At 44.5% G+C, this 25698-nt stretch overlaps 1 protein-coding gene across 1 annotated transcript in view; it reads left to right on the forward strand.

Moving 5' to 3' along the window:
* The first annotated feature begins 14601 nt into the window (after positions 1 to 14601).
* spz4 (Spaetzle domain-containing protein 4) overlaps positions 14602 to 25698 on the forward strand; it is a 58450-nt gene continuing 47353 nt past the window's right edge. The window contains exons 1-2 of the mRNA XM_084608271.1: positions 14602 to 14712; positions 15175 to 15323. Coding sequence (XP_084464397.1) covers positions 14602 to 14712; positions 15175 to 15323 — 260 coding nt within the window. The remainder of the gene's footprint in view (positions 14713 to 15174; positions 15324 to 25698) is intronic.

Genomic DNA, 25698 nt, shown 5'->3' on the forward strand with positions numbered 1-25698 from the left:
TACGTTGAAAATGAAATCTGAGGTAATTTAGGACGGACGTCAGCTACGTTCAATGGCAAGGCGGTGGACAACCCCACCTCTTTTTTATCTACATGTCTATATTGTATTTTGTTTTGTTATTTCTTTTAAGGACAGTTGACTGTGGTCTGTTATTAGCTGTTGTGCCGTTTTAGTAGCTGTCTCCAAGCTATTCTTAAATGGCGCCTCTCCACAGTTTAAGCAGAATCGAGCACAGGCCTTTTTCTTTTCCACAAAGGACGGGTGGGTTTGGTTTGCGATCAAGACATTTTTGTTTTTATTTATTTGATTTGTTGTTTACATTTAAATTTTCAAATTGTTTTTATTCGTACCATTTATTTTTTTTGTCATTTGTAAGCTCCTCGCCCGTGTACGGTTTATAAATAGCGTCCCTCACTCGGCATCCAAGAGAATGGGAAGGTTAATTCATATGTCATCCTCGAACCTCAAATGAGCAAACAGAGCTGACAGCTCTTCCCAACTTTATGACAGCGTGGGCCATTGTTATGTCAAAACTGCCATCCACTGCCTGCCAGGCCCACGGCTGTATTTATTTATTTATTGAGGCTGCCTCACAGGCTCCAAGCGTTGGAGTATTGTGTCAGGGGGGGGAATGCATAAATAGGGGTAATAACAGGAGCTTGAATGACATGATTATACAATTCTGATTTACTGTTAGTACTCATTTAACAGTAAGAACATCATTGCATAATGCTAAATGACTGCTAGTACTCATCATAAAAGAATAAGAAGAAAGAATAAGAAAGAATAATTACTGACTCGTCAATACAACATTTATTGACGAGTCAGTAATTAGAAAAAAATGGCTGTTATTTCTGTCCTAAAGGAAGCTGGATCACGAATACTGGCGATGTGTTGCGGAAGACCATTCCAGTGAACAATAGCCTTCGGCAAAGCGCATGAACTGAATACAACGGTTTTACCTGAAAAGCACTGGAAGCTGAAGTGGTTGTTTAAACAGAGCGAGGTGCGGTGAGGTTACGCAAGAGGGAGAGACCAATGATTAGTACTGTAGACTATCTTGTGAAATAAGGAGACTAGGGCAATTAATCTTCGTGATTGTAAGGTGCAAAGACAGAGCGATAATTTAATGTTTGTGACGCTTGAGTGACGGTCATAGTTTCTGGGGTTGAAACGCGCAGCACGATTTTGAACTGATTCAAGGGAATGAATTAAATAAGCCTGGTGAGGTGACCAAATAGACGATGCTTACTCCAGTTGCGGACGAACAAATCTATTATAGGCGAGCTTACGGGTAGTAGCAAGAGTTCCATGAAAGTTCCGTTTTAGGTATCCTAAGGTACGGGATACTTTAGCTGTTATTTTCTGTATATGAGTAGACCAGGACAAGTTATTGAAAAATGGACACCGAGGTGTTTGTAAGAAGACACCTCAGAGACTAAGCTGTTATTGCGTATGCCATTGAATGAAGAGTTTGATTTGTTGCGGCTGAATGTCATTAACTTTTATTTATCGGTGTTCAGCGACATTTGCCATGATGAACACCAAGCGGTTACATGATCGAGGTCCCTTTGAAGTGCAAGGCGATCGGCACGTGATCTGATTTTGCGATAAATTATGCAGTCATCTGTGAACAAGCGAATGGTTGATGTAATGTTGGATGGCCGATCATTAATGTAAATCAGGAGCAGCAATGGGCCCAGGACGCTTCCTTGAGGAACACCAGATAGAACATCGATAAACGGAGATGAGTGACCGCTAGCAACTGTAAACTGCTTGCGAAAAGGCAATAAATTCCTTAGCCATGAGGTTGTTAGTGAGTTTAGGTTGAGGGAAGTAATTTTGCCTGTTAAACGTGAATGCGCAACGTGGTCGAATGCTTTTGAAAAATCTAAGAATATGCAGTCTGTTTGGAAGCTCTCGTCCATATTGCGTAGCAGCTCATTAGTAAATTCCAGTACTTGAATCTTACACAAGAAGCCTTTCCTGAAGCCGTGCTGGTTAGCAAAAAGAACTTTTTACTATCTAGATGCTGCGCCAGTGCTGATACGATGATGTGTTCGAGGATTTTACATGGGAAAGATGTCAAAGATATGGGACGATAGTTTTGCGCGTTCTTTTTATCACCTAATTTGAAGATGGGTATAATTTTATCAATTTTCCAATCCCTTGGAATTTCACCAGTTGAGCAGAGTTGCATTTTCAGCCGTATTTGATTTGCCGGATATTTGAACAGTTCTCGTCGGGATCGCAAAAATCAGCTGGTGAATGCGCCACTTATCATGTTCCCTTTTCTCGCTTCCGTGTATGCGCATGATCGTTAGTGGTTATTCCTAGCTATAAATATAGAGGAATATTAATATAGATAATGCAGAAAAATCCTGTAGCATTGTTGAGAGGGTGGCAGGCATCGACATTAAGATTAACAAGCGATAAAAACTGCAGGTTGTGCAGGCCTACGCATCTGCATGTAGTCATGGGAACCAGGCAGTCGAAATCTTCTACGAAGATGTAGATTTCCCAATGGAGAAAGTAAAGGCGCAGTTTAGTGTACTAATGGGCGACTTCACTGCCAAGCCAGGGAAGAAGCAGGCTGAAGACAGCAGTGGGTGACTATATAATGGTTCTAGGAATAGCAGCGGAGAGTTACTAGTTGAGTTTGCAGACCGAAATAACTTAGGAATCATGAATGCCTTCTTCAGCAAACGGAAGAACCTGAAATGGACATGGAAAAGCCTTAACGGGGAGACTAAAAATGAAATTACCTTCATACTGTGTTCTAACCCCAACATTAAGCAGGATGTATAGGTAATCGCGAAGGTGCGATGCAGTGACCACAGGATGGTAAGGTGTGGAATTAGTTTAGGTCTGAAGAGGGAGCGATACAGGTGAGTACGAAAGAACTCCATTAACGAATTAGCGGTGAGGGGAAGGGCAGAATAATTCAGGATCTCGCTACAGAAAAGATATTCAGCTTTAACTGAGGATGACGACATTAGCCAAGAAGCAATGGCTAATAATTTCAGAAATATTGTCACGCCCGTAACGTGACCAAGACGACCTTCAGGCAGGTTTGACAGGCCAAGTTCACACAGCCAACGGGGCCTAGCACAGGCACCACCAGACAAGGTCCAACAGAGCGCGCACCCCTCGAACTCCTCTTCTTCCTTTTCCTGGATATCCTGAACACTTCTCTGTAACACCTCCCCCGTCGCAGACGAATTCTGCGGGAGAGTCACTCATCAAGACTACGGTGACAAGTTTAAGTGTCGCGACGTGAGTGACCTCAGTGCGTGCTGAAAGTCGGCCACTTTTGGGGAGGCGCGCAATCCGACAAGTACGGTCACTAATTTTGTCCAAGATCACGCAGGGATCGGTATACTGCGCGAGCGTTTTCTTGCTTAAACCATGCTTCCGTGTTGGACGCGAAGCCAGACCAACTGGCCAGGGAGATAGGCGACGTGGCAATAATGGGCGTCGTAACGGGATTTCGAGCGTTTTTGTGAGGCGAGCGTTCTCAGGCGAGCTATCCGGCGGGCTTCTTCAACCAGGCAGAAGATCTCGGCAACCCCAGAATCGGTGTCTGTGAAGAATGAAAGAATGATTTCGAGAGTGTGTCGAGGAGAGCGGGCATACAGAAGAAAACAACGGACTGTAATTGTTGTTTCCGGTTGAGCGGCATTGTCTGCGTACGTTATAAATGGTAATACAGAGTCCCAATTCTTGTGGTAGGCGGCGATGTACACTGAAAGCATGTTGGTGATTGTCTCGTTGGTTCGCTTGGCCAGTCCATTTGTTTGAGGATGACACTGTGAAGATTGTCGGGAAGGCATGCACAAGCGAAGGAGTTCTTCCACATCTGCGGTGAACTGGGTACCGCGGTCCCTGGGCAACATTTGTGGTGGCCCATGGCGAAGTAAGAAAAGTGAAAAAGTGAAAAATGAAGAGGGAGACCTGGTATGCTGTAGCCGACGGAAGAGCTGCCATTTCGCAATAACGTGTGTGATAAACAGTGCAGATAATGATCCAGCGGTTACTGTCATGAGGTTTGGGAAAGGGCCCCAGTAGGTCTATGCCGGCCTGCTCGAAAGGAGATCTTGGCGGCTTCACATCATGTAGGAGATAACAGGAAGGGCACCAGTGAAACGTTTGTGACTGGCACACTGAACACAGCTCCTAACATACTCCTCAGTGGTTTCCCGCATCCGGGCGTCATGCGGGCGTCAGGGAACAGAGGTAATGCCACGGCGATGTAATCGTCAAAATTGTCGGCGTCACATTTTTTCGTCGCAACCGGCAAACGTGAGAGACAGTCCGCGTCATCGTGGCGACGCCCGTTCTTGTATGACACTGTTTAATCAAATTCTCGCAACCAAATTGCACACCGAACAAGGCGGCCAGATGGGTCGCAGAGGTTGTCAGCCAACATAGGGAATGATGATCAGTAACCACTGTGAGTGGGCATCCGTACAAATAGGACCGAAACCGATGAGCTGCGAAGACTACAACGAGGAACTCTTGCTCTGTAATTGTGCAATTGCGCTCAGGTTTACTTAAGGAGCGACTGGCGTAAGCTATAACATGTTCCTTGTCGCAATAGAGCTGAATCAATACAGCACCGATGCCAACACCACTGGAGTCAGTATGCCCTTCCCTGGTGGCAGAAGAGTTGAAAAGCCGAAGAATTGGATGTGATGTTAGTAGAAACTTTAGTTAGTGAAAAGAGTCACAATCGGCTGTTCACTCGTAGAGGGCGTCTATGCGGTAAAGGCACGTCAGCGGGTGAGCAATATCTGCAAAACGGGGAATGAAGTGGCGAAAATATGAACAAAGTCTGAAGAGACGTCGAAGTTCCTTTATATTCTGATGTGTTGGAAATGGCGCAACGGCAGGTCTGACTCCCTCACGATCAACAAGGTGGCCAAGAACCAAAGTCTGCCGTTCACCGAAGCAACACTTCTTCGCATACGAGACCAGCGTTTTTCAGGCAGTCCATTATAAGAGCAAGACGTTCATTGTGCTCATGGAATGTCCGGCCAAAAATGACATCATCGAGGTAGCACATCATCATCATTATCAGCCTGAATATACCCACTGCAGGGCGAAGGCCTCTCCCATATTTCTCCACTTAACCCGGTTCTGTGCTAGCTGCATCCACTTGACCCCTGCGAACTTCTTAATCTCATCCGCCCACCTAACTTTCTGCCTCCCCCTGCTACGCTTTCCTTCCCTTGGAATCCAGTTTGTTACCCTCAGCGACCATCGGTTATCCTCTCTTCGCACTACATGTCCTGCCCATGTCCATTTCTTCTTCTTAATTTCCACTAGAATGTCGTTAACTCGAGTTATTAGCACATACATATATGCCATTTTAAGCCACGTAGGATGATATTTATGGATACCATCCTACGTGGCTTAAAATGGCATATAAAATGGCAGCACATACATATATGCCATTTTAAGCCACGTAGGATGGCATCCATAAATGTCTCGAAAGTTGCAGGAGCATTGCACAGCCCGAACGGCTTTACGTTAAATTCAAACAGGCCGTCGGGTGTGATTGGGCTTCTTGTCGTGAGGGTGCATAGGTATCTGCCAATATCCCGACCACAGATCAACAGATGAAAAGTAAGCTTTGGCGTCATCGATTCGGGGAAGAGGATCAACGTCTTCTCTGGTACAGCATTGAGATGGCTCTAGTCCACGAAAAAGCGCCATATACCATCTTTGTTCTTCACCAGAATGATAGGAGCAGCCCAAGGACTTCATGACTCTTGAATAATGCCTTTGTCCAGCATATCCCGAACCTGTTCACTAATCACCTGGCGTTTTGTGGGCGGCACTCTCTACGGCTTCTTTAGAACTGGCTGTGAGCGTATAACCTTCGGGTACGGGTACGTGTCGGGAATGCACCGAGAACCACTTGTCTCTGAAAAGTCAAAGATGGACGTGTTCTTGAACAGTAAAGTTTCTAGCATCTCACGCTGTTCGCTGGTTAGAATTTGCTGATCATTCGGCGCCGTTGTGATTCAGGCGCTGGAGCAGACGTGACTCTGTTAGGCCCGTCTTCTATCAAATCACTGACGGAGCAGCATCATCTTGGCTATACATGGCAATCTTCATATCCATGGGCAAAACCACCGGTTGCGAAAAGCAATTGACGTCCCACAAACGTGTGCCACCCTTGACCACTGACAGCACGCAGTGAGGAACCACAATGAGTTGGCACAGTTGTAATGAAGCGGCACCACCGCAGCATCGAAGGTGTTGGAAGCACGACTGGAGCGCAACACTGGGACGTACACTATAGAAAGGGCTGGTACATTGGTATCCTGAGCAGGGCCGGATTATTCAGGGTTCAAGGGGTTCAAATGAACCGGGCCCTGCGTTCCCCGAGAGCTGAAAAAAGATGTAGGATTTCAATGTTTTGTCTAAAAAACAGTGCAATCATCTTCTTACTGATTTTTCATGATTCAAATTAAAGCTTATGGATCGCTATGTCGAATGGTTCAAAAGATATTCGTCGCATCATATGCATAATCCTGAAGCCAGCCTCATATTTCGCCACTCAAAGTAAAAAGCTTTGTACTCTCCTAAGTAGACGAAAAAAATCCATATAGTTTTAGCAGGTTCTAAATTAATTAAGTTGGTTTTAGCTGGTCCAAGGTTCCAGATGCCTACCGGCTGGAAGGCAGCGGATCCCAGTTGTTGGTCAAATGGTATCAACTTGTTCCAGCTGGGTTTCAGTGGGGAATAAGCTCGTACCAGTTGGTAAACCAACTGACCTCCATCATTACTGCTGTCGAGGTCAGTTATGTATTTTATTATGCTTAGCGTAAGCAGTGAAATCTGTGATAAAGCGATATATTTTTATGTTCTGGCAGCTCATAGCTGAGAGCCACCTCAATAATTTGTCGTTGCTGTGAGCGGAGACGCGAGATTCTTAGACGGGTTAGCGTTGAAGTTCTCATCAAGAAACTGTCCCAGCAAAACGCTGGAAAATGTCGATAGAAATGTAAATGTAAAATTAAAATGCAGGCATGTTTTGTGAATACACTTCGCATTTAAGAAGTTTAATTCCTGTAAAATATTTGCTCTCATATTTTCTTGATTGTGCAAGCAAGTGATGCAAAAAATAGGAGGACGCTTAAGCTTCGCCTTGTAGACGCTTAAGTGTCCAACCTATAATAAAGGAAAGTGCATGCACGCAAACGAGGATCCATATGGGAAGCCGGCGAACAGAAGCTGTTAACACATGTACTTAAAGGCGGAGCTTAAGTATCGACCATATTTTCATTTACCACCCTCATCCTATTTCCCACCCTGGTCATATTTACAAGCATTTGCGAGAAACTCATAAACAAGGCCAATCTCTACTTTGTCGTTCCTCACAGACAGTATATCGTCCTGCATTCAACCAAAAACATAACCACTCGGGAGCTCAGTCTAGGTGCCAGTCTGTCCGCGTGCTCTGCGAGAAAGTATATGCTCCGGCGATGTTTTTTACGATCAGTCTACATATTCTTCGAGTAAATATGATTTTCTCTGTACGGAAATTCTTAAACGTATCTAGCCTCAGTCATGACAACATGACGGGGGTGTGTCTGTGGGGTGTGTTTTGGTGTCAGAACACCGCTCGAAATTTTCTGACTGCTGCATGCCCTCGCTCCCCTGCCTCCATTACATCCTTTATTTCGCCCACATATTTGTTTCTACCGGCGACGTACAATACCTCCTAAAATATTTCTGGTTACGCCTCTGCAACAGGGGACGGGGTAGGGGGGGGGGGGTGAGTTATAGGGGCCCTCTTAATTTTTTTTAACCGGGCCCTCATCACAGTTAATCTGGCCCTGATCCTGAGACATACAAAACACATCCTTCTGCTCTGGGGACTCCTCTAAGAGCCCAGAAAGAAGGGAACTCTCAATGCAGAGTTCTCTGGAGCAGAAAAGCAATGATGAGAATCGCGTCATGCGTACACCGCGAAAGTACTGCAAACTCCGCTGTGAATATCATTCAGCCAAGGCACACCGTAGCACTGCACGTTCCCAAAGAGCACAATAACTCACCACCTGCTCCATGAAAATTCACATCTCTGTATCATATAAACAAAACTTTGTGGCCTAACCGCTTCTTAAATGATAAACTCACAATTGAAATGGATTTCCCCGTATCCATTAAAGTCATTGTCGCCACCCCGCTGACAAGCACAGAAACAGTGTTCTTTAACACTATAACAGATGATCGAATTTGTAAAGGAAGCGCACAGTCTCCAGCGGCTTCGCCTTCAGCGGCCACGCTTAATAGTCCTTTCTTATATACACTGCCTTTTACATGGTCTTAAAAATCTGGCCCATAGGTATAAGTTACGTGTTTTCGGCCCCAAATAAGGTCAATAAAATTTGCTCAATTGTAGAAAATAAGGCCCGCAATCCTAATAAATCTGTAGCGTCTTGTGGCATTGAACATGATAAGAAATTATTGCCGTGCACTGAGGGGGGTGGGGGGTTGGTCAAATATACATAGGTAAAACGGGATGGTGTATTAACAAACGGCTCAGAGAACGTCTTAACGCATTAGACTCTATCCGCTCCACTAATTTAATTGATCATTGCCGAGTGTGTAAGTTCTGTTTTTCTTCCTTATACTATAGTGATATTTTGTAAAACACAGACCAGTTTACCAGAGAAATTGTCGAGGCTTATCAGATGAGACAAAAAAAAAAAAAAAACAAGAGCAAGTGTCAGCAAACCATCCCTGCTCCTGCGTGACAGTGTGGTTTCCTATCTTGACCTAACATAGTAGCACGCGGCTTCTGGTTTTGCTGTTGGGTTGTTGCCTGTTTCCTTATGAATGCGTGTTTCCTGTGAATAAACGTTAGTTGAGAGTCAGGTCTTATCCTGTGTTTTTCTACCGTTCGTCCCCGTTGTTTGCGCTGGGATTGTTTTGGATCATGTTCTTAATCTGGGCTTCACCTATCTATACTCTGCTCTGAAAATCATCTTATCTCTGTGCTCCTACAGAAGCTTAGCTTTGTACTGAAGTTAAAAGGTCACATTTTAAACTTATTTCTCATCACCGGTGTCGTGGCAAAAAGGCAAAACTTGAAAATGCTGCTGAACTGGACTTTGATATAACCACGGTTAAACCTATTGGGGTAGTGAAAGCTACGGCAACTGACTACGCTAAGGTGCTTCGCCTCTACCAACTACCGAGTTATCCGTCTGCTTCGTCTACTTCTTCATTTTTTCCATTGTTTTCTTCTTTTATTTCTTGTTCTTGTTCTTCGTCTTCGGTTACTTTTTCCTCTTTCTTCTTTCTCTCCTACTTTTTCTTCTTCTTCCTCTTCCACGGTGCCACGCCGACGGCTTGAAAACCTACCACAGTGTAGCTTTCGCTACTAAACCTGTTTAAAAATAATTTGCTCAGTCCCATCATTTATTGTACAGGAAAAGCACAAATGCGAGAGATGCATTGCACGATCTCCACTTGAGCTTTGTTACTGATGAAATAGCAGCAATCTTTCCAAGAGCGGAAACCGGTGTGCCAATAATACTTGCCTTCTTCTGCCCACCCATAACCTGGTTATTGCCCCCAGCGCCCTGACGTCAAAAAAGGATCTTGACAGCACCGGTTAAGTGGTGACAGCCGGAGCCGCTAACTATAATTCCACCGAAGATTCCCAAAAAGCGGAAGCTGTATTATTTATTTATTTACCATTACTCTGCGCTATGAAGGCACGGAGTACTAAAATGGAGGCAGAATAAAAACTAATCTTCAACTGGTGCAGCGCAACGGCATGAAACCTAGACAAGAGAATGGGACAGACAGCGCTGAGCTGACAACATAGGTTTATTCGGGATGCCAATGCCCTATATACACTGGATACACTGGCGCCACCGAAAAACACGAAATGGCAACATGGGACAGCACAGTCAACCCGTATCACTCTGGCATGCAGATATTTTCATCAAGTCCGGCAATTACAAGATAGCAGATAGTTCAGCTCTTTCTCTACTATGGCAACGGATGGTGTGCTGACACATTTCGCACCAAGCTGCTTAACTTCCGATACTTCAATAATCTCCCTTGTTAGCTTATCTTTGTGGGTGGTGACAATCTGGCATTTGTTCAATATTGGATAACACAAGCAGTCACTACAGTGAATTCTTATGTGGCAAACAGAACTCTTAACATTGGTGCGATGTTCCCTAAGTCTGTCATTCAGTCAACGGCCTGTCTGGCCAATGTACGATGAGCCGCAGGACAGGGGGATCGAGTAAACAACAATATTCATACAAGACACATATTTACTTAGATCATTTTTCTTGCAATTGTTACCATCTTCTTCTGTCCTCTTACCAGTTCTATTCGCACGCGAGCACATGGAATTTAATCTGACAGGGGCTGAAAACACCACATCCACACCAGCTCTTTTCCTATTATTCTCAAATTATGGGACAAAACATGGATGTATGGTGTAACGGCCACATTCTTTTCGACGTTGCTATGTTTGACCCTGTCACCAACTTTTAACTTTTTCAGCAGTCCTTCTGCAACTGAAGTAATCATCTCAAGAGGGTATCCTGCCTGAACATGCCTATCTACTTCCCCTGAAAAGCTGCAGGTAACTTTGTCGGTGCAGACATTTTTCACAGCATTGCTTAAGCATGATGTCACTATGCCCCTTTAACAAGTTTCGAGTGAGCTGAGCTGTACGGAACAATGGCTCTTTACTTCTGGGCTCGAACGACCAGCAACCATGAACAGCGGTAAAATGGAATTTGAGATCCAGAAACTTTGCAAGACCGTTAACTAGCACTGCGTGCATTATTTCAAGTAGCACCATGAAATCAGGAAACAAAAAAAATAACAAAGGTCATTTACGTAGTTTGTGAAACGTGCCGAGTCACTTATACTAAAACAAGATAATCATCTACAAACCTAAACACTTGTTTCACATTTATACCCACAAGGCGTTTTTCAAGTGCCTTCTCTATCATTGAAAGATAGAAATCGCTGAGCAATGGCGCAGTGCATGAACCAATGCATATTCCTTTCTTTGGTATTAGAACTTTTCCTTCCCATTCGGCATAGGCAGATTGAAGGTAAGCAAGTAGTAGTTCTAAAAAGTTATCTGCCGCAGTGCCAAAGGCATTCTGAAATGCTATCGCTCCATAGCGGTCAATTTCTTCACATTTCTTCACAAAGTTTGTCATGAGAAATGGAATAAATCAAGTCTGTAATGTCAATGGAAAACGCGTGCAGTGGCTTGGCCTGGTCGTTTTTTTTTCAATTACTTCATGCGACGTTTTCACCCGATAAGGACCGTCAATGGTTAGCAGTGTTAGGTTCTTCTGCAAAAACCTCTCTAAGCACTTTTGCCGTGTGCCATTCTCAGTAACGATTAATGACTTGTTTTATTCCATTCCTCATGACAAACTGTTAGAGTGCAATTGTGAAGAAATTGACAGCTATGGAGCGACAGCATTTCAGAATGCCTCTGTCATTGCGGCAGATAACGTTTTAGAACTACTACTTGCTTACCTTCAATCTACCTATGCCAAATGGGAAGGAAAGGTTCCTATACAAAAAAAAAGGGATACTCATTGGTTCATGCATCGCGCTATTGCTCAGCGACTTCCATCTTGCAATGAATGACAAGGCACTCGAAAAACGTCTTGTGGGTATAAATATGAAACGAGTGTTTAGGTTTGTTGATGATTATCTTGTTTTGATAGAATGTGACTCGGTACTTTCTGACAAACTACGTGAATGACCTTTGTTATGTTTTTTTTTTCTGATCCTATGGCGCCACTTGAAATAACGTACGAAGTGCCAGCTAACGGCCTTATAAAGTTTCTGAACCCGACATTGCATTTTACCGCTGCTCATTGTTGCCGGTTGTTTGAGCCCAGAAGTAAAATGCCATTGTTTCCGTACAGCTCAGCTCACTCTAAACTTGTTAAAAGGGGCATAGTGACATCATGCTTGAGCAATGGTGTGAAAAAATCCTGCACCGACAAAGTTACCTGCAGTTTTTCAGGTCAAGTAGATAGGCTTGTTGAGGCAGAATACCCTTTTGAGATGCTTGCTTCAGTAGCAGAAGGAATGTTAAAAAAACTAAAAGTTAGTGACATGGTCAAACATAGCAACGTCGAAAAGAATGTGGCCGTTATACCATACATCCATGTTTTGTCCCATAATTTGAGAATAATAGGAAAAGAACTGATGTTGATGTGGGGTTTTGAGCCCCTGTCAGATTAAATGCCATGTGCTCGCGTGTGAATAGAACTGGTAAGAGGACAGGAAGAAGATGCTAACAATTGCAAGAAAAATCATCTCAGCAAATATGTTTCTTGGATGAATAATGTTGTTTACTGGATCCCCCTGTCCAGCGTTTCTTCGTACATCGGCCAGACAGGCCGTTGACTGAATGACAGACTTAGGGAACATCGCACTAATGTTAAGAAAGCTGTTTGCCACATAGGAAATCACTGTAGTGACTGCTTGTGTTATCCATTATTGAACAAAAGCCAGACTGTCACCACCCTCAAAGATAAGCTAACAAAGGAGATTATTCAGGTATCGCAAATTAAGCAGCTTGGTGCGAAATGTGTCAGCACACCATCCGTTGCCATATCAGAGAAAGAGCTGAACTATCTGCTATCTTGTAATTGCCGGACTTGATGAAGTTATATTCATGCCAGAGTGATACGGGTTGACTGTGCTGTCACATTTTTCCATTTCATGTTTTTCTGCTGCGCCAAGGTATATATAGCGTTGACACCTTGAATAAATTTATGTTGTCAGTTCAGTCCTGTGTCTGTCTCATTCTCTTGTCTAGATTTTGTTCCGTTGCGCTGCACCAGTTGAAGATGTAAGACCAAATAACCCTCCAGTTCTCGTTGAAAAACTACATAATCATGGTGTGCGACTCCTACGCACATTGACGAAGCGCAGATGATAAATATTCACCCTAAGATTTCCTCTCTTTTTTTTCACTGTAGTGCTGGTTTTGATGTTCGCCTTGAGTAAGATAATTACTGCACCCCTCGTTTCCTTGCCAATAATTGTTTTCATTTTCACTCAAAACAGATAAATAAATTGATCGCTGAATGAATACGGCGAACACTAAATAATTGCAGTTAGTAAAACATTCGCCGAACACTCATGTTCCGACATAATGGTAAGACGAGATAATATCAATGAGTTCTTTCAGGGACCTGGAGTTTTTTTGCGTGTCATTTCAAATACATGGACAATACTTTTTTATTTTTCTAGGCCCAGAATTCCGGGAAACCTTCTGTTATGCATATTTCATGGGAACAGCCTAAGCTACCTGTTGAATTTCCCGTAGAAAACCAATGCACTTCTCTTTTAAAAGTTATTGTGAAGCTGCTGTGGAATATTGTACGGTACATACTATGAAGCTATTGATATAAATGGTCTAAAATTCTAATGCTTAGCAAAATGTTGCTTATTAGGTTTGTCCAACGGTCATGTGTAATTATGACTTTGAACAAAAAATCAGTCCGATGCTTTTTAAACAGTTTAAGAGTGAAATAGGTGTGCAAAATTGCAAGTTAAATTCATAACGATAATGATAGAAATGTCCTAAGGTTTACAGACGTACCAAAATGCTTTCCGAACTTTCTCCCCCACTCACAAAAAAATTAATAATTCAGACTGCAAAAAAAGTGATGCGCGCATCAGCTAGAAGTATGTGGAAGGATGGTCAGTAGATATATTGATTATTATTGCGGTGTTAAAAAACATGTAAGGAATTACTTTGAAAACTTTTTTCAGAAAATGTTGACATTTTTGGGTACGTATTCAACACAGAACACACAGGGCTCCTTTCAGCCAAATCGAAGGAACCTGCTTCTTCAGCCTAATGGTAGCGTGGTCTCTCGCGACTGAAGGGTGACAATCACGATTCCCGTCTTGTTGCCGCAAGTTTCTTTTTTTTTTGTGCAGTTAACTTGCTCTCCATCTTTGCATGTCGAAATGACGTGCAAATCACGTTACGACCTACTGATTAAAAGTAATCTGATCCTTTTGATCCTTTTTTTTTCTTTCCGACGTCATGAGCCCTTTGACCAATTCTGCTGTTTTCGACACAATGCCAACAACTAAAACGACACTGCAGTTTCCACTGAACGGAGTCCTTAACGCTTTTGTGTTAACTGCGTCTCGCTCTTAACGTGATGCTTGTTGGCGATAGACGGAGCGCACTGTTGGCATCCGGGATCCGGTAAAAATGTCCCCGGAAAAAAGTCCCCGGAGTAAATGTCCCTTCTTGCGAAGTATGAAAAAGTGTCTCCGAATGGGGGCTGAAATCCTGGATTTCCCCGTGGCGAACTGCATTGATCTATGTCTGCATGATGTATGTTAACTTTATTACAGCGGTTCCACTTGTCGGCTTGGAGGTGACCACGAATATAGAACTGAGGCAGGCATTAATAACAAAAAAAAAAAGAGAAAATTGATGGCATCGGTAATCTGCGCCTCGATCGTCTTCGCTTTTTTGCTGGGAAAAGGTGAGCTGAGCTCCGGGTTTACCAGACTAAAAGCTTGGAGCGATGCTTTAGGGTGGGCATGGTGCACGACTGGTTAATCCTCATCCTGCTTACACCGTCATCACCCTTATCACCATTCTACACCGTCATCAGAGGAACGGTTGAACCTCGTCACCAGAAGGTCTGGGAGGTGATTCTAGTGACGTCGTCTGCTTTTGGCGGTTCCCCGAGACTACCATGCGCCGATCCGCTTGTACCGTTCTCAGTGGGCAGTATTACCGAGCTGATTAGACCTGTCCTAATGATTACTCAACGAGCTCAGGAGCTAGGAACCACGCAACGTGTAAAGAGCCAGATGGATCTTTCACCATGCTTTTCCGCAGTTCTTGTAAACATCTCGGGCGCCCAGAGGACAGAGGTGCGAAAGGATGATTACATTTAACTAAAGGTAGAGAGAATGGCTTAAAATGCGTACTTTTTACATGTGAGTTCCCAAAGAAATCATTTTTAGTTCCAGTTTTTGCCTTCAGGACAAGTGGCTGGTTCTTCAGGGGTCGTTTCTTCCCGGTACATTTTTTCTGGGGACGTTTTTACCTACACCCGTTGGTATCCATCGTGTGCCGCCACATACCCTCTTTTGTCTCGCACGCAGTGGCAGCAACAGCAGCAGTCCGGCCGGCCCGGGGGTGCGGCCGACGCGCAGAGCTGCGGACCACGCATTTCGGCCCGATTTCTGCTTGACATCCCCTGCGACATGACGCGCAGCGCCTTCTGCAACGTTGCTGGCAGCTCTTACCCGTGGTATGTACTACATGAAACACGACACCGCCTGCAGAATGACGGTTTCGGGGCCGTAGGTATGTTTACATGAAGTCGACCAAAATCGATTCGAGTCAACTTTTAGAAGAAAAAGTGTGAAAACTTCGAGGAAAGGAGTAAAAGACCATTCGCTTGTTTGATCTTGAGAACTCACTTTTTCATTCGAAAAAATTTCTTCCCGCACCTGTCGAGGTCATAAATGAAGGTACGTATCTGGTAACCTTTTGTCTTCTTGGTTGGCTCAGTGGCAACGTCAGTCACGACCAAGCAGGTTTGTAACAAATGACCAGTTGCTGATACGGCCGTTTTAAACACCACTCTACCACTACCGCGTGCCGCGCGACCGTGCCAAGGTTCCAGTTTACATGAGTCGTAATTAAAGCAGCGTCTAACTTCCTTGCCGAGAAGGAAATACTAGGAATTTCTAACCCGCCTTCTTGCTCCAGCGTTCGTCAGCATCCATGTGGGTACACCACAGGCAAGAGGGGCATTGATGAAAGGGGCATGATGGATGTCTTGCGGTCTCCATCATCAGGACGCTCCGCGGCTAAAGCGTCAGTGTGAGCAGCCACCAGTGGCCGAGCACAAATAAAAGGGAGCCAAAATTTGTCCCCTGGTGTGTATCCAAGCAGCTCTCGCCCCTACTATGCACTAAATATTAGTCTTAATCTTCTGAAAAACAGCGCGACTTGGACAAGGACGGAAGGAAGACAACACGACAGCGCCTGTCGTGTTGTCTTCCTTCCGTCCTTGTCCAAGTCGCGCTGTTCTTCAGAAAATTACATACCAACTCGCCCAAGCATCAGTTCTAGAATTAGTCTTAAACATTGGAGCCTGGTGCTCAGAGAGATCAAACAGGAAGACGGCGGGACGAGCGTGGTACATGTATGGAAATAAAGGCCATACTTGCAGCTAGCCGTCAGAGGCAGTTTGACACGACCTTGTGTCCCACCCTCTACATTTCTTTATGTCTAAACCCTGGAATGAAACTGGGACCCTAGACCTCAACAAATATGTTTAAGGTAGCACATAATTAAGGATCGAGTTGTGCCTACTCATAGTTGGTCGTTACCTGCTAGTCTAGTTGACCTTGCACGGGCTATTTTTCTTGTCAAGCAAACGTTGCTGATGCCTTCCGAAGAAACAAGCTCTGCCGTCCTATTTCTGAGTATCACAATAGCATATCTTGCGCTCACGTTGGCTCTCGATGATTTCTGTTTCTCCTGGTCTTGCATGCACATGTAATGCAACAGCGCTCCTTTTTGGGTATATTGTAATGCACATGGGCCAGTCATCCACACCCACAGCTTCCTTCTTCTTATACGTTCACGTTGCAGTTGCCTGGTCTCTAGATCATTAATAAAGCCTCAGTGATCAAATACGCATTTAGTGCCAGCTTAATGCTGTTTCTTGATTGCATACTCTCGACAGGTGTGTAGCATCAGCGCCCAAAAGAAACTCCACCTTATTGGCAATTCTTGTTAACAAACTCAGTCACCCTTTACGTATCCGTTCCTGTTCTTGACAGAAATTCTTTAGGCCTTTTTCTGTTTTGATTTTCTTGAGCAGCGATGACTGTTATTCGCCCAAAACGCAGTCCAAGAGCCGAGACGTGCCGGTGCGAATTTGAAGAAATAAATGTTTAGCCCTCCGCTGCGGACCACCTCACAGCCTATGTTGCTTCGGGGCGACAAGCACATATGCTATCCATATATATATATATATATATATATATATATATATATATATATATATATATATATATATATATATATATATATATATATATATATATATATTCAAAACATGTCCGGACACTCTTATGCAAACAGCCATACACATAAATATTGCTGCCACCACGATGCGAGTAATTTTGCTTTGGGCGCTATTGTAGTTCAGGTCCAAAAGGGTCAACAACGTGTACTGACGTACGCAAGTCGTTATTCTGCCACTGAAAAAGAGTGCCTCACCATTGTGTGGGCAATTATGAAGTTCAGACCATACCTGTACCGGAGACCTTTCAAAGTAGTGACCGATCATCACGCACTTTGCTGGTTAGCCAGTATCAAGGATCCGTCAGGGCGCCTTGCACGATGGAGTCTCCGCCTACAAGAATATGACATCACAGTGACCTACACATCTGGTCGTAAACATTTGGACGCAGATTGTCTTTCCCGGGCTCCCGTCAAGCCTGCCCTAACTGACGCTGGCGAAGACGACGCCTTCGTCGACGCAGTAAGCTCTGCAGACTTCGGCGTGCAACAACGCACCGATCCTGATCTTCAGCCAATAATCGATTATCTGCAAAGTGCTAGCGGCAGAGTTCCTGTAGCTTACCGGCGCGCTTTACCATCTCTCTGCCTACGCAACGACGTGCTGTTCAAAAAGGAGTTTGCCCGACATTACTTGCTTGTCGTTCCTACGAATCTACGCAATAAAATTTTGTATGCCTGCCACGACGAACCAGCTTCCCGCCACCTTGGAATCACTAGAACGCAAGCCCGAATGACAAAAAAATGCTACTGGCCTCGTTTGGGACATGACGTTACGAATTATGTTCGCACTTGCCGTGACTGTCAGCGCTGAAAGATTCCTCCTGTCAAGCTAGCCGGCTTCCTAAAACCCATAGAGCCTCCTTCACAGCCGTTCCAACAAATCGGGATAGATTTGTTAGGACCATTCCTCACCTCAAGCTGCGGACAAAAGTGGATAATAGTCGGCACCGACTACCTGACACGTTACGTGGAGACAGCGGCACTTCCGAGTGGAACCGCTATAGAAGTTGCAAAACTCTTTGTACTGTAAATCGTCCTGCGCCATGGTGCTCCCCGGGTTGTGATCACGGACTGAGGTGCTGCTTTTTCTGCTGAGTTTATGTAGCATATTCTTGACCTAAGTAACACAAGTCACCGCAGGTCTACTTCCTACCATCCCCAAACCAACGGACTAACCGAACGTTTAAACAGAACGCTTGCTGACATGCTTTCAATGTATGTGGACGTTCAGCACAAAACGTGGGATGCAGTCCTACCTTACGTACCGTTCGCGTACAATACAGCCATCCAAGAAACAATGAATATGACGCCGTTTAGCCTTGTTTATGGCCGCCAAGTCACCACAACATTCGACGCCATGCTGCCCCATGTCGACGACCACCCCAATCGTGACGTTGCGTACTTTTTGCAACATGCCGAAGAAGCCCGCTAGCTCGCTAAGCTGCACATCCGTGAGCAGCAGGTGCAGGATGCGCGACCCTACAACCTGCGGCACCGCGAGGTTGAATATCAAACGGGTGATCTTGTGTGGGTTTGGTCTCCTATTCGACGACGTGGACTTAGCGAAAAGGTCTTGCGTCGCTACTTCGGTCCTTACCGAATTCTGCACCGCGTTGGAGCTCTCAACTACGAAGCTGCTCCCCACGAGGCCCCACGATCAAGTCATTCCGCACGCCCAGAGATGGTCCACGTCGTTCGCCTCAAACCTTATCACGCGAGGACGCCCTCCCTGTGAGTCTGTGACTTGCCTCGAGCATCGGGTCGATGCTTCCTCACCGGGGGAGCTAATGCTGCCAGTGTGAAGAAGAGAAGAAAGGCAGAAGACGACAAAGTCCCGTTTCGCGCTCGCACCGTTTGTCCCTAGACTTCGCCATCACCGGGCTCTCTGTGTTACCGGCTCTGTGCCTTCACACGCCATTTTGCTACGTGATAATATATCTAGCTATACAGCAAAAAAGAATGTGACATTCTGCTTTCTCTTCGCATATTTCGTTATTGAGAAGAGCGCTTCATGGCAGACGGTTCGTCTAGACGAGCAGAAGGTGGAAAAAGCATAAAGCGAGCTATCTTCAGAGGCAGAGTATCCCAATACATTATGTCAGACAGCCACGAGCCGCGCTTGACCCCCGAGGAGCCGCAGTTTGCTATACCATACCATGTTATTTTGTAACAGAAGAGCGCTCTGAACTAGAAAACGGTCGATCGTCATCGCGGCACTGTGCACTCGACGCTTCCTGCCGCATGTTTTGCCTTGCTGAGCTAAAATATGGCACTAGACTCCTCAGGTGACGGCATCACAAGACCTTGCAGATACGAGACCGGTGGGGTTGAGAATGATGTCACCATAAGGCAGCCCCAAACACACACGCAAGCACACGCACACTTCAAGATTACATATTTCGTATGAAGAACGTTATTATAAGGCTGTGAAAGGGTATGACCATAAAAGTGATTCACAACATCTGCAATGCAGGCCACTCTCCCTGCGTTTGCCAGCCTGTAGCTTACGACCTAGCATGCCTCTGTACAGATGTGTTACCGGCGTATGCACTGGAGTGCATAGGAATTTGAGCGAGCTTCTTCCATACATTCCCATGGAAGCAGCTCTCACCAGAAGTCTAACACTGTGAAGGCCACACCGACATCAGCAGCAACATCGTCACCTATTTAGGAGTGTCACGCGCTGACACTGCTCCGTAGGCTCAGCTACTGCGCCACAATGCAGCCACCTGATCCACATACCTTTGGGATGGAGACAACCATTCTTGCATCTGAAAGGTTGTCGCTTCCGGCCATGGCTTGCGTCTGAATACAGGGGCATCATCGATGGCGCTTCGGAAACGATTGTGTTTCTACCATCTCTAGTTCGTCACCGGCTTGTCCCCGCTGTAGGATCAGTATACTCGCCAGAAGTCACAGATTCATGAGAGACCACATCGCCATCAGCAAAAATTTCATTGTAGCCTATAAAACTGCATCCACAGACAATACTCCACGTGCTCGGTGACTGCGCCTTGTACAAGAAAGCCACCTATGCTAATCTTTGTGATGGAAGTCATAAGTCACATGCCATTTTCGCCAAAACATAAACATTGCCCAGTATCAGAGCCTTGCTTATTGCGTTGCCTTTGCCGTTGAGTGTGCTATGTAAATCACTTGTTACGCATGTTTTAAGCTGATATCGAATCTGCCGCTGGTTCCGATAGCATTACTTTTATACTACCTAATTCCAGAAGTTAAGCGCTCGCTACAACTATTTGAATGCGGAGATACGAGGGAGCTCGTCTACTGATCCCAAGGACACTGTTTCAATCTCGGTGCGGCGGCCGCGCTTTGATAGAGGCAATAGATAAGGCGCCCGTGCACTGTGGGCACGTTAAGGAATCTCTGTTGGTAGAAACTTCCAGAATCCTCCACTCCGGCTTCTATCATAGCCGATATCTGTTTAATGCAATAAAACTTATAAGCCGTGACCAAAAGCATATTCCCCTTAGAAAAAATTAAAAGATAATCAACGGCACTAAAAAGGTTCATTTGCTGTTGCTGAAGGCACATTAAGCTGGAATAATAATATTTCCTATAATATCTTCGAAACTATAGCAGAGAAACATCAATGGAATCTGACATCTGCCGCAATAGACTTGAAAGAACAGTGAAGCACAACGACATAGAAAGATGGAAACAGCACATCATCTCTGTAATGATTCAGTCGATCGAATTCCACCAGAACTGTCAAATTTTCTCTTACAATACTTTTATGTATATACGTATGTGTTTTGTCGATAAAAATAAACAGTTGTAAGTTTGCGCTACATTCGTGTGTTGTCCTTTACCTGTCTAGCAAGTAGCGCAGTATTCGCCATTACGATCAACCAACTGGCACCCGTGTTAGCATTGTTGTAAGATGCACCTGTGTCAACTGGCTCTGAATCACAAGAAAACAAGCCCTAAAGCATTGAAGAAGGCTTTTCCTACTGGTTTTATATCTCGCGGAAGCAATTTCTTGCATTCGTTAAAACGCAGTGTGTCTGATACTGTTCGCGCTCAAAAATTTGCAGGTTTGCTCAAGACGATATGTGTTTAACACATAGTTAAATGCCTTTGAAGAAAGGGCATAGCTGCGGTCACGTCACTAACCATTAATACAACGTGAACACGCTACGCTCTTGAATGTCTGCCCATTTTCCGTAGCATTCAGTAACACCTTCGAATGCGTGAACTCACTTCGGACATCACTTCGACATCCTGTAGCAAAATACTGTTACTAACGGGAAATTTGTTACAGTCTGTGCCGTAACGTACACATAAGCCCTAACTGAAAACGGTTGAAAAGGCTCAAGGGGAGGAGATGCTTTCTTCTTGTCCCCATTTACCGCTGTATGCCACAGTGCTTCATCCAACCCCGAAATATTATGGCTTTTCAAGAGCGCTTCTCCCATAACAAAGCTTCTTTGTGTTTGTTATGGACTCGCGTAGATCACTCCAGACTGCATGCGTGCGTATTCTGAACAGTACCATTCATAAATGTGTTGCCTGTTACCAAATGCTCCCGTACTTTTTCAAGTGTTGGGGCGGGGAATAGGGGCTTTCTTATCTGGTAGAACAATAAAGTTGTTACCAATCTATCAGTCACTAGCAGAACATATTTAATTCCACAATAACATGTCGAAAGGAATCAATGATCTTTATTATTATCTGTTTAAATTTTGACCCCATTTAGACTTTTTTCATTTTGCTGAAAAAAATGTTTCAACCGCCGCATTTGCTTAATTATCCGGATAAAATAACCCGTATCCAACGAGGATGCGCTAATATTCTCGGCTTCATACTACCTATAATAGGCCTGAAAATCAGTCATCTAAAAGTTATCTACCAGGAAGCGGAGACCAGAAATACCTCATGCTATTTTCAAATATATCTTTAATCCAAATTTGATATCTGATGAAAGAATACGTCTCCGGTAAGGCGAGGTATAAATTGCAACATCACTTCACGTCGTTTCACCCAATTGCGGTGACTCATTGATTAGGTTGCTATGCTGCTGAGCCCGAGTATGCTGGTTCAATCCCGGCCACTGTAGCCGCTTTTCGATGGAAGCGAAAAGCAAGGGGCGATGTCAGTGCATGATAAAGCATTTCAAGTGTCCGCATTTTCCGCAGCCCTTCCCTAAGGCTTCTGTCGTAGCCCGAGCCCCTTTGAGACATTGAACTATATATGCACTAAACCAAATACGAGTCCACTTTTCACACTAGTTTAATGTATATGGTTTAGATCACTGGTTCTAAAACTTGGCTCCGCGAGCTCCCATTTCAGTGCTCCTCCCCCCCCCCCCCTTCACACACACACAGACACGCACTGCTACGGACTCAATTCTGTCGTAATTCTAGCTATGCATTCGAGCGAGGAACAGTGTGTGATTATTTCGAACCAGTTTACAGACTTACAAGTTCTTGTCATAGCTCACTCCTGAGTATTACGCTATCAGCATAGGCACCGTTGGAAGGAGATGAGGAGGGAGGGGGGGGAGGCAGGGTGCTTTATTGATGGCTTGTTCGGTTACTTGCGGCTAAAAGTTTGAAAACCCCTGATTTAGATTGTCGGCAAAAATAAACAATCTCACTAATACTAAAGGTGGATCTACACCTCAGCAGAAAACACACACAAGGTGGACAACAGGACACGAGGCTGACCTTACTCGAAGAAAGTCCGTGAAAAGTCGTACTTGCCTTCACAAATCAGAGCGCTGTATATTCGTAATAATCAGGGAGTTCCCCGATGAATGCCCGAGCCGGCCAAAAACCTCACAACTTCTTCTGGTGGCGTCTTGATACAATGCGACAGCAATCTTGCCCAGCACTGTGTAAAGGCGACCAAAAACGTAGAAAGTAGGGATCGAAGAGAAGAAAGGAACAAGAAGACGGGCTCATAAAACTAGAAAGATGCTACAGGAGGATCTGGATATGAGCTGGTTGGTTCATATGAAATGTGGAACAGCCTAACAGAAAAATGCCCAAAATGAAAATCACAGAACACGAGGCTGACCTTGCTAGAACAAAGCTGTGTGGCTTTATTTTAGGCCGTATAGTTGCGCCTTTGACATGAATCAACTAGCTCAGATCCAGATCGTCTCACTAGCACGTTTGTCCAGAGCTAACGTGTCATACTGATTGCAATTAACCGAGGTTGGCCAGGCTCTCAAAACGACTGGAAAATAAATAACGACTGATACGTTGAAATGGAAAGCATAACTGATGATACAAAACACGGCGTTTCGGGCCGCGCACGAGTACCTTGTTCCCATTAAAATGAAGGAAACAGGGGAGTGGCATTATATTTCTTTCATATATGTCAAGCATATATAATTCCAATTTCTTCTTACTTAATTTCTATATGAACAAGGCTTGCTTTTTGGGAACGTTGTTCAATTTCACGTGTGAAAATGTTTCTCCCCGACCAGACAAGCTTTCGTCCAACTCTCGATTTCAAAGAGAGATTGTTGTTATGTTCTACCTAATGTAGGATTAGGTCTGCTGCATAGAATAAATTATTCAATGCCGAAAAATGGTTACTTATATTTAGTAATGGTAACTACTCATTTTATCACAGTGACCTACTAAACTTACTAATCAGCAATCCCTAGCTATTCTGAGAAGTTCGAACTTCTATGTAGCTTTCCGATATTGCACGGACGAATGGCTGAAGCAAGACGGGGACCGGTTACCACCGCGCAAAAAGAGTAACTACGCATTCGTATCTGTGTTCACTACTGAACCTGTTGTGCCTTAGAAGTTGCGGTATGCTAATGTAGAAGTGTTATTTTCAGCCTTCATTTATAATACGAAACTTTGATCGAAGGCGAATGGTGGCAGTGCATGCCAACTTAGCCATGTCATGCGGTCCTCTGACGTCACCCATTCCGATGACCAATGAATGAATGGCCTTGTCTCAAGCTGGCAGAATGAGGGCCGTGATTTGACTATTAGAATTATCTACAAAAACGGCTTTTAATGTTTTAATATTAAAAGAAGATATGTGCAAGCACTCTTCTGCCAGAAATGCTTGTTTGCGTGCCTATTACGAAAGATGAGAAAAGAGGTAAATAGTGGAATTATTCTCTCATAAGGTGAAAACTTTGCAGACGTGGCACGTAGCATGCTTAAATATAATTAAAACTCAAGTGAACCATTTCAGGCCAGGTAGCGTGTAGCAAGTGTCCAGTATTGGCGCGCTTTTCTCACGCCGTCTATTCCATGACATGAAGTCTATTCTAGGGAGGGAATGGCGGGTCCGTTTGCTTGGTTTACAGGGTTTAACATCCTAAACTGACTCAGGCTAGGAGGGATGCTGTATTGGAGGGCTAGAGGTAATCTATACCGCGTTTCTTTTTAAAGTGCAGTGGCATTTCGCAAGAAACCCACTGCAAGGGTATCTTGGTTTCTCCTCCAATTAAGCGAGAGTCCTGATCACTTAGCCACAGCGGTATTGATAAAGAAAGTTGTCTAAAGAATACTGTTTTAGCTAGCACATCTTTTTCTTCCAACTAAGCTCGCCGCTTCTACAAAAATGGCCGGGGTCTGAATTTACTTCGCTTTTGTCTCTTGAAGAGACCCTTCAACTGTGTGCGCTCAGCGAGCGTTATATGTTCGTTCATCTTTCTTCTCGATCTAAAAGCAGCCACTTTTCCTGTCGTGTTCCGATCGTTTGTCCTGTCCTTTGTGCGAATTTCAATTATGCTAAACAGACCACATATTTGCCACTGAATTCAAGTGTAAATGCTCTAAACTTAACCCCCATAAATATTCAGCAACTAGGCGCATTGAATAGCGTACTATTTTTGCAGGTATGTTTTACTTTGCGCCTCTTCCATAATATTTCTAGCGCTCGCACAAAAAGCGAAAGTTAAGACAAACAATTGGCCATATTTTTTCTAATATGATGTTTGGAGTGAGTGTTTACAGCGGCACTAAATGTGCGAAGGCAGTGTGTGCAGTGTTCTACAGGGTTCACGCTGTTCGGCACCACTCACTAAGAAGGCGCCGAAGGTTAGAGAATTTTTTTGTTTTTTTGTTTACACGTTGTAAACGTTTGTCTCCGATAATGGCAATCACCTTTGCAAGGATGCCATGTCAAAACAACGAAAGCATATACGTGATGTTTACCAATGCAGAAGATGGAGCAATTGGTTACGCCGCCAGCTACTTTGTTTAGCAGTGCTGATAGATTTTTCAGCACTTTAAACACACACACACGCCCGCAAGCCCCCCCCCCCCCCACACACACACACACAGCGTGTTATACAAATACATGTACACCGCAACCCGTCATGATATTATATTTCATAGCCTGTTACCCTTACCGCCTTCATTCCCTTTGTCATTGGTATGGATATTATACGCAAAGTTCAGTTGTTGTAATGCGCTGTGGCCACTTTACTCGAATAACTGCTCAGAAATTTACCGAAGAAAACTACGCACGAAATGCACCCGATTCATTCTCTCCACTGTGCTCAGTTCTCGCGATATGTCCTGCGTGTGGTAAATGTGAGAAGAGCTAAACCACGGCGCAGTTCGAAGCGCGAAGCC

This window comes from Amblyomma maculatum, chromosome 7, assembly GCF_055883805.1.
Source record: "Amblyomma maculatum isolate TAMU_Amacu chromosome 7, ASM5588380v1, whole genome shotgun sequence".
In the NCBI taxonomy this organism is placed as follows: Eukaryota; Metazoa; Arthropoda; class Arachnida; order Ixodida; family Ixodidae; genus Amblyomma; species Amblyomma maculatum.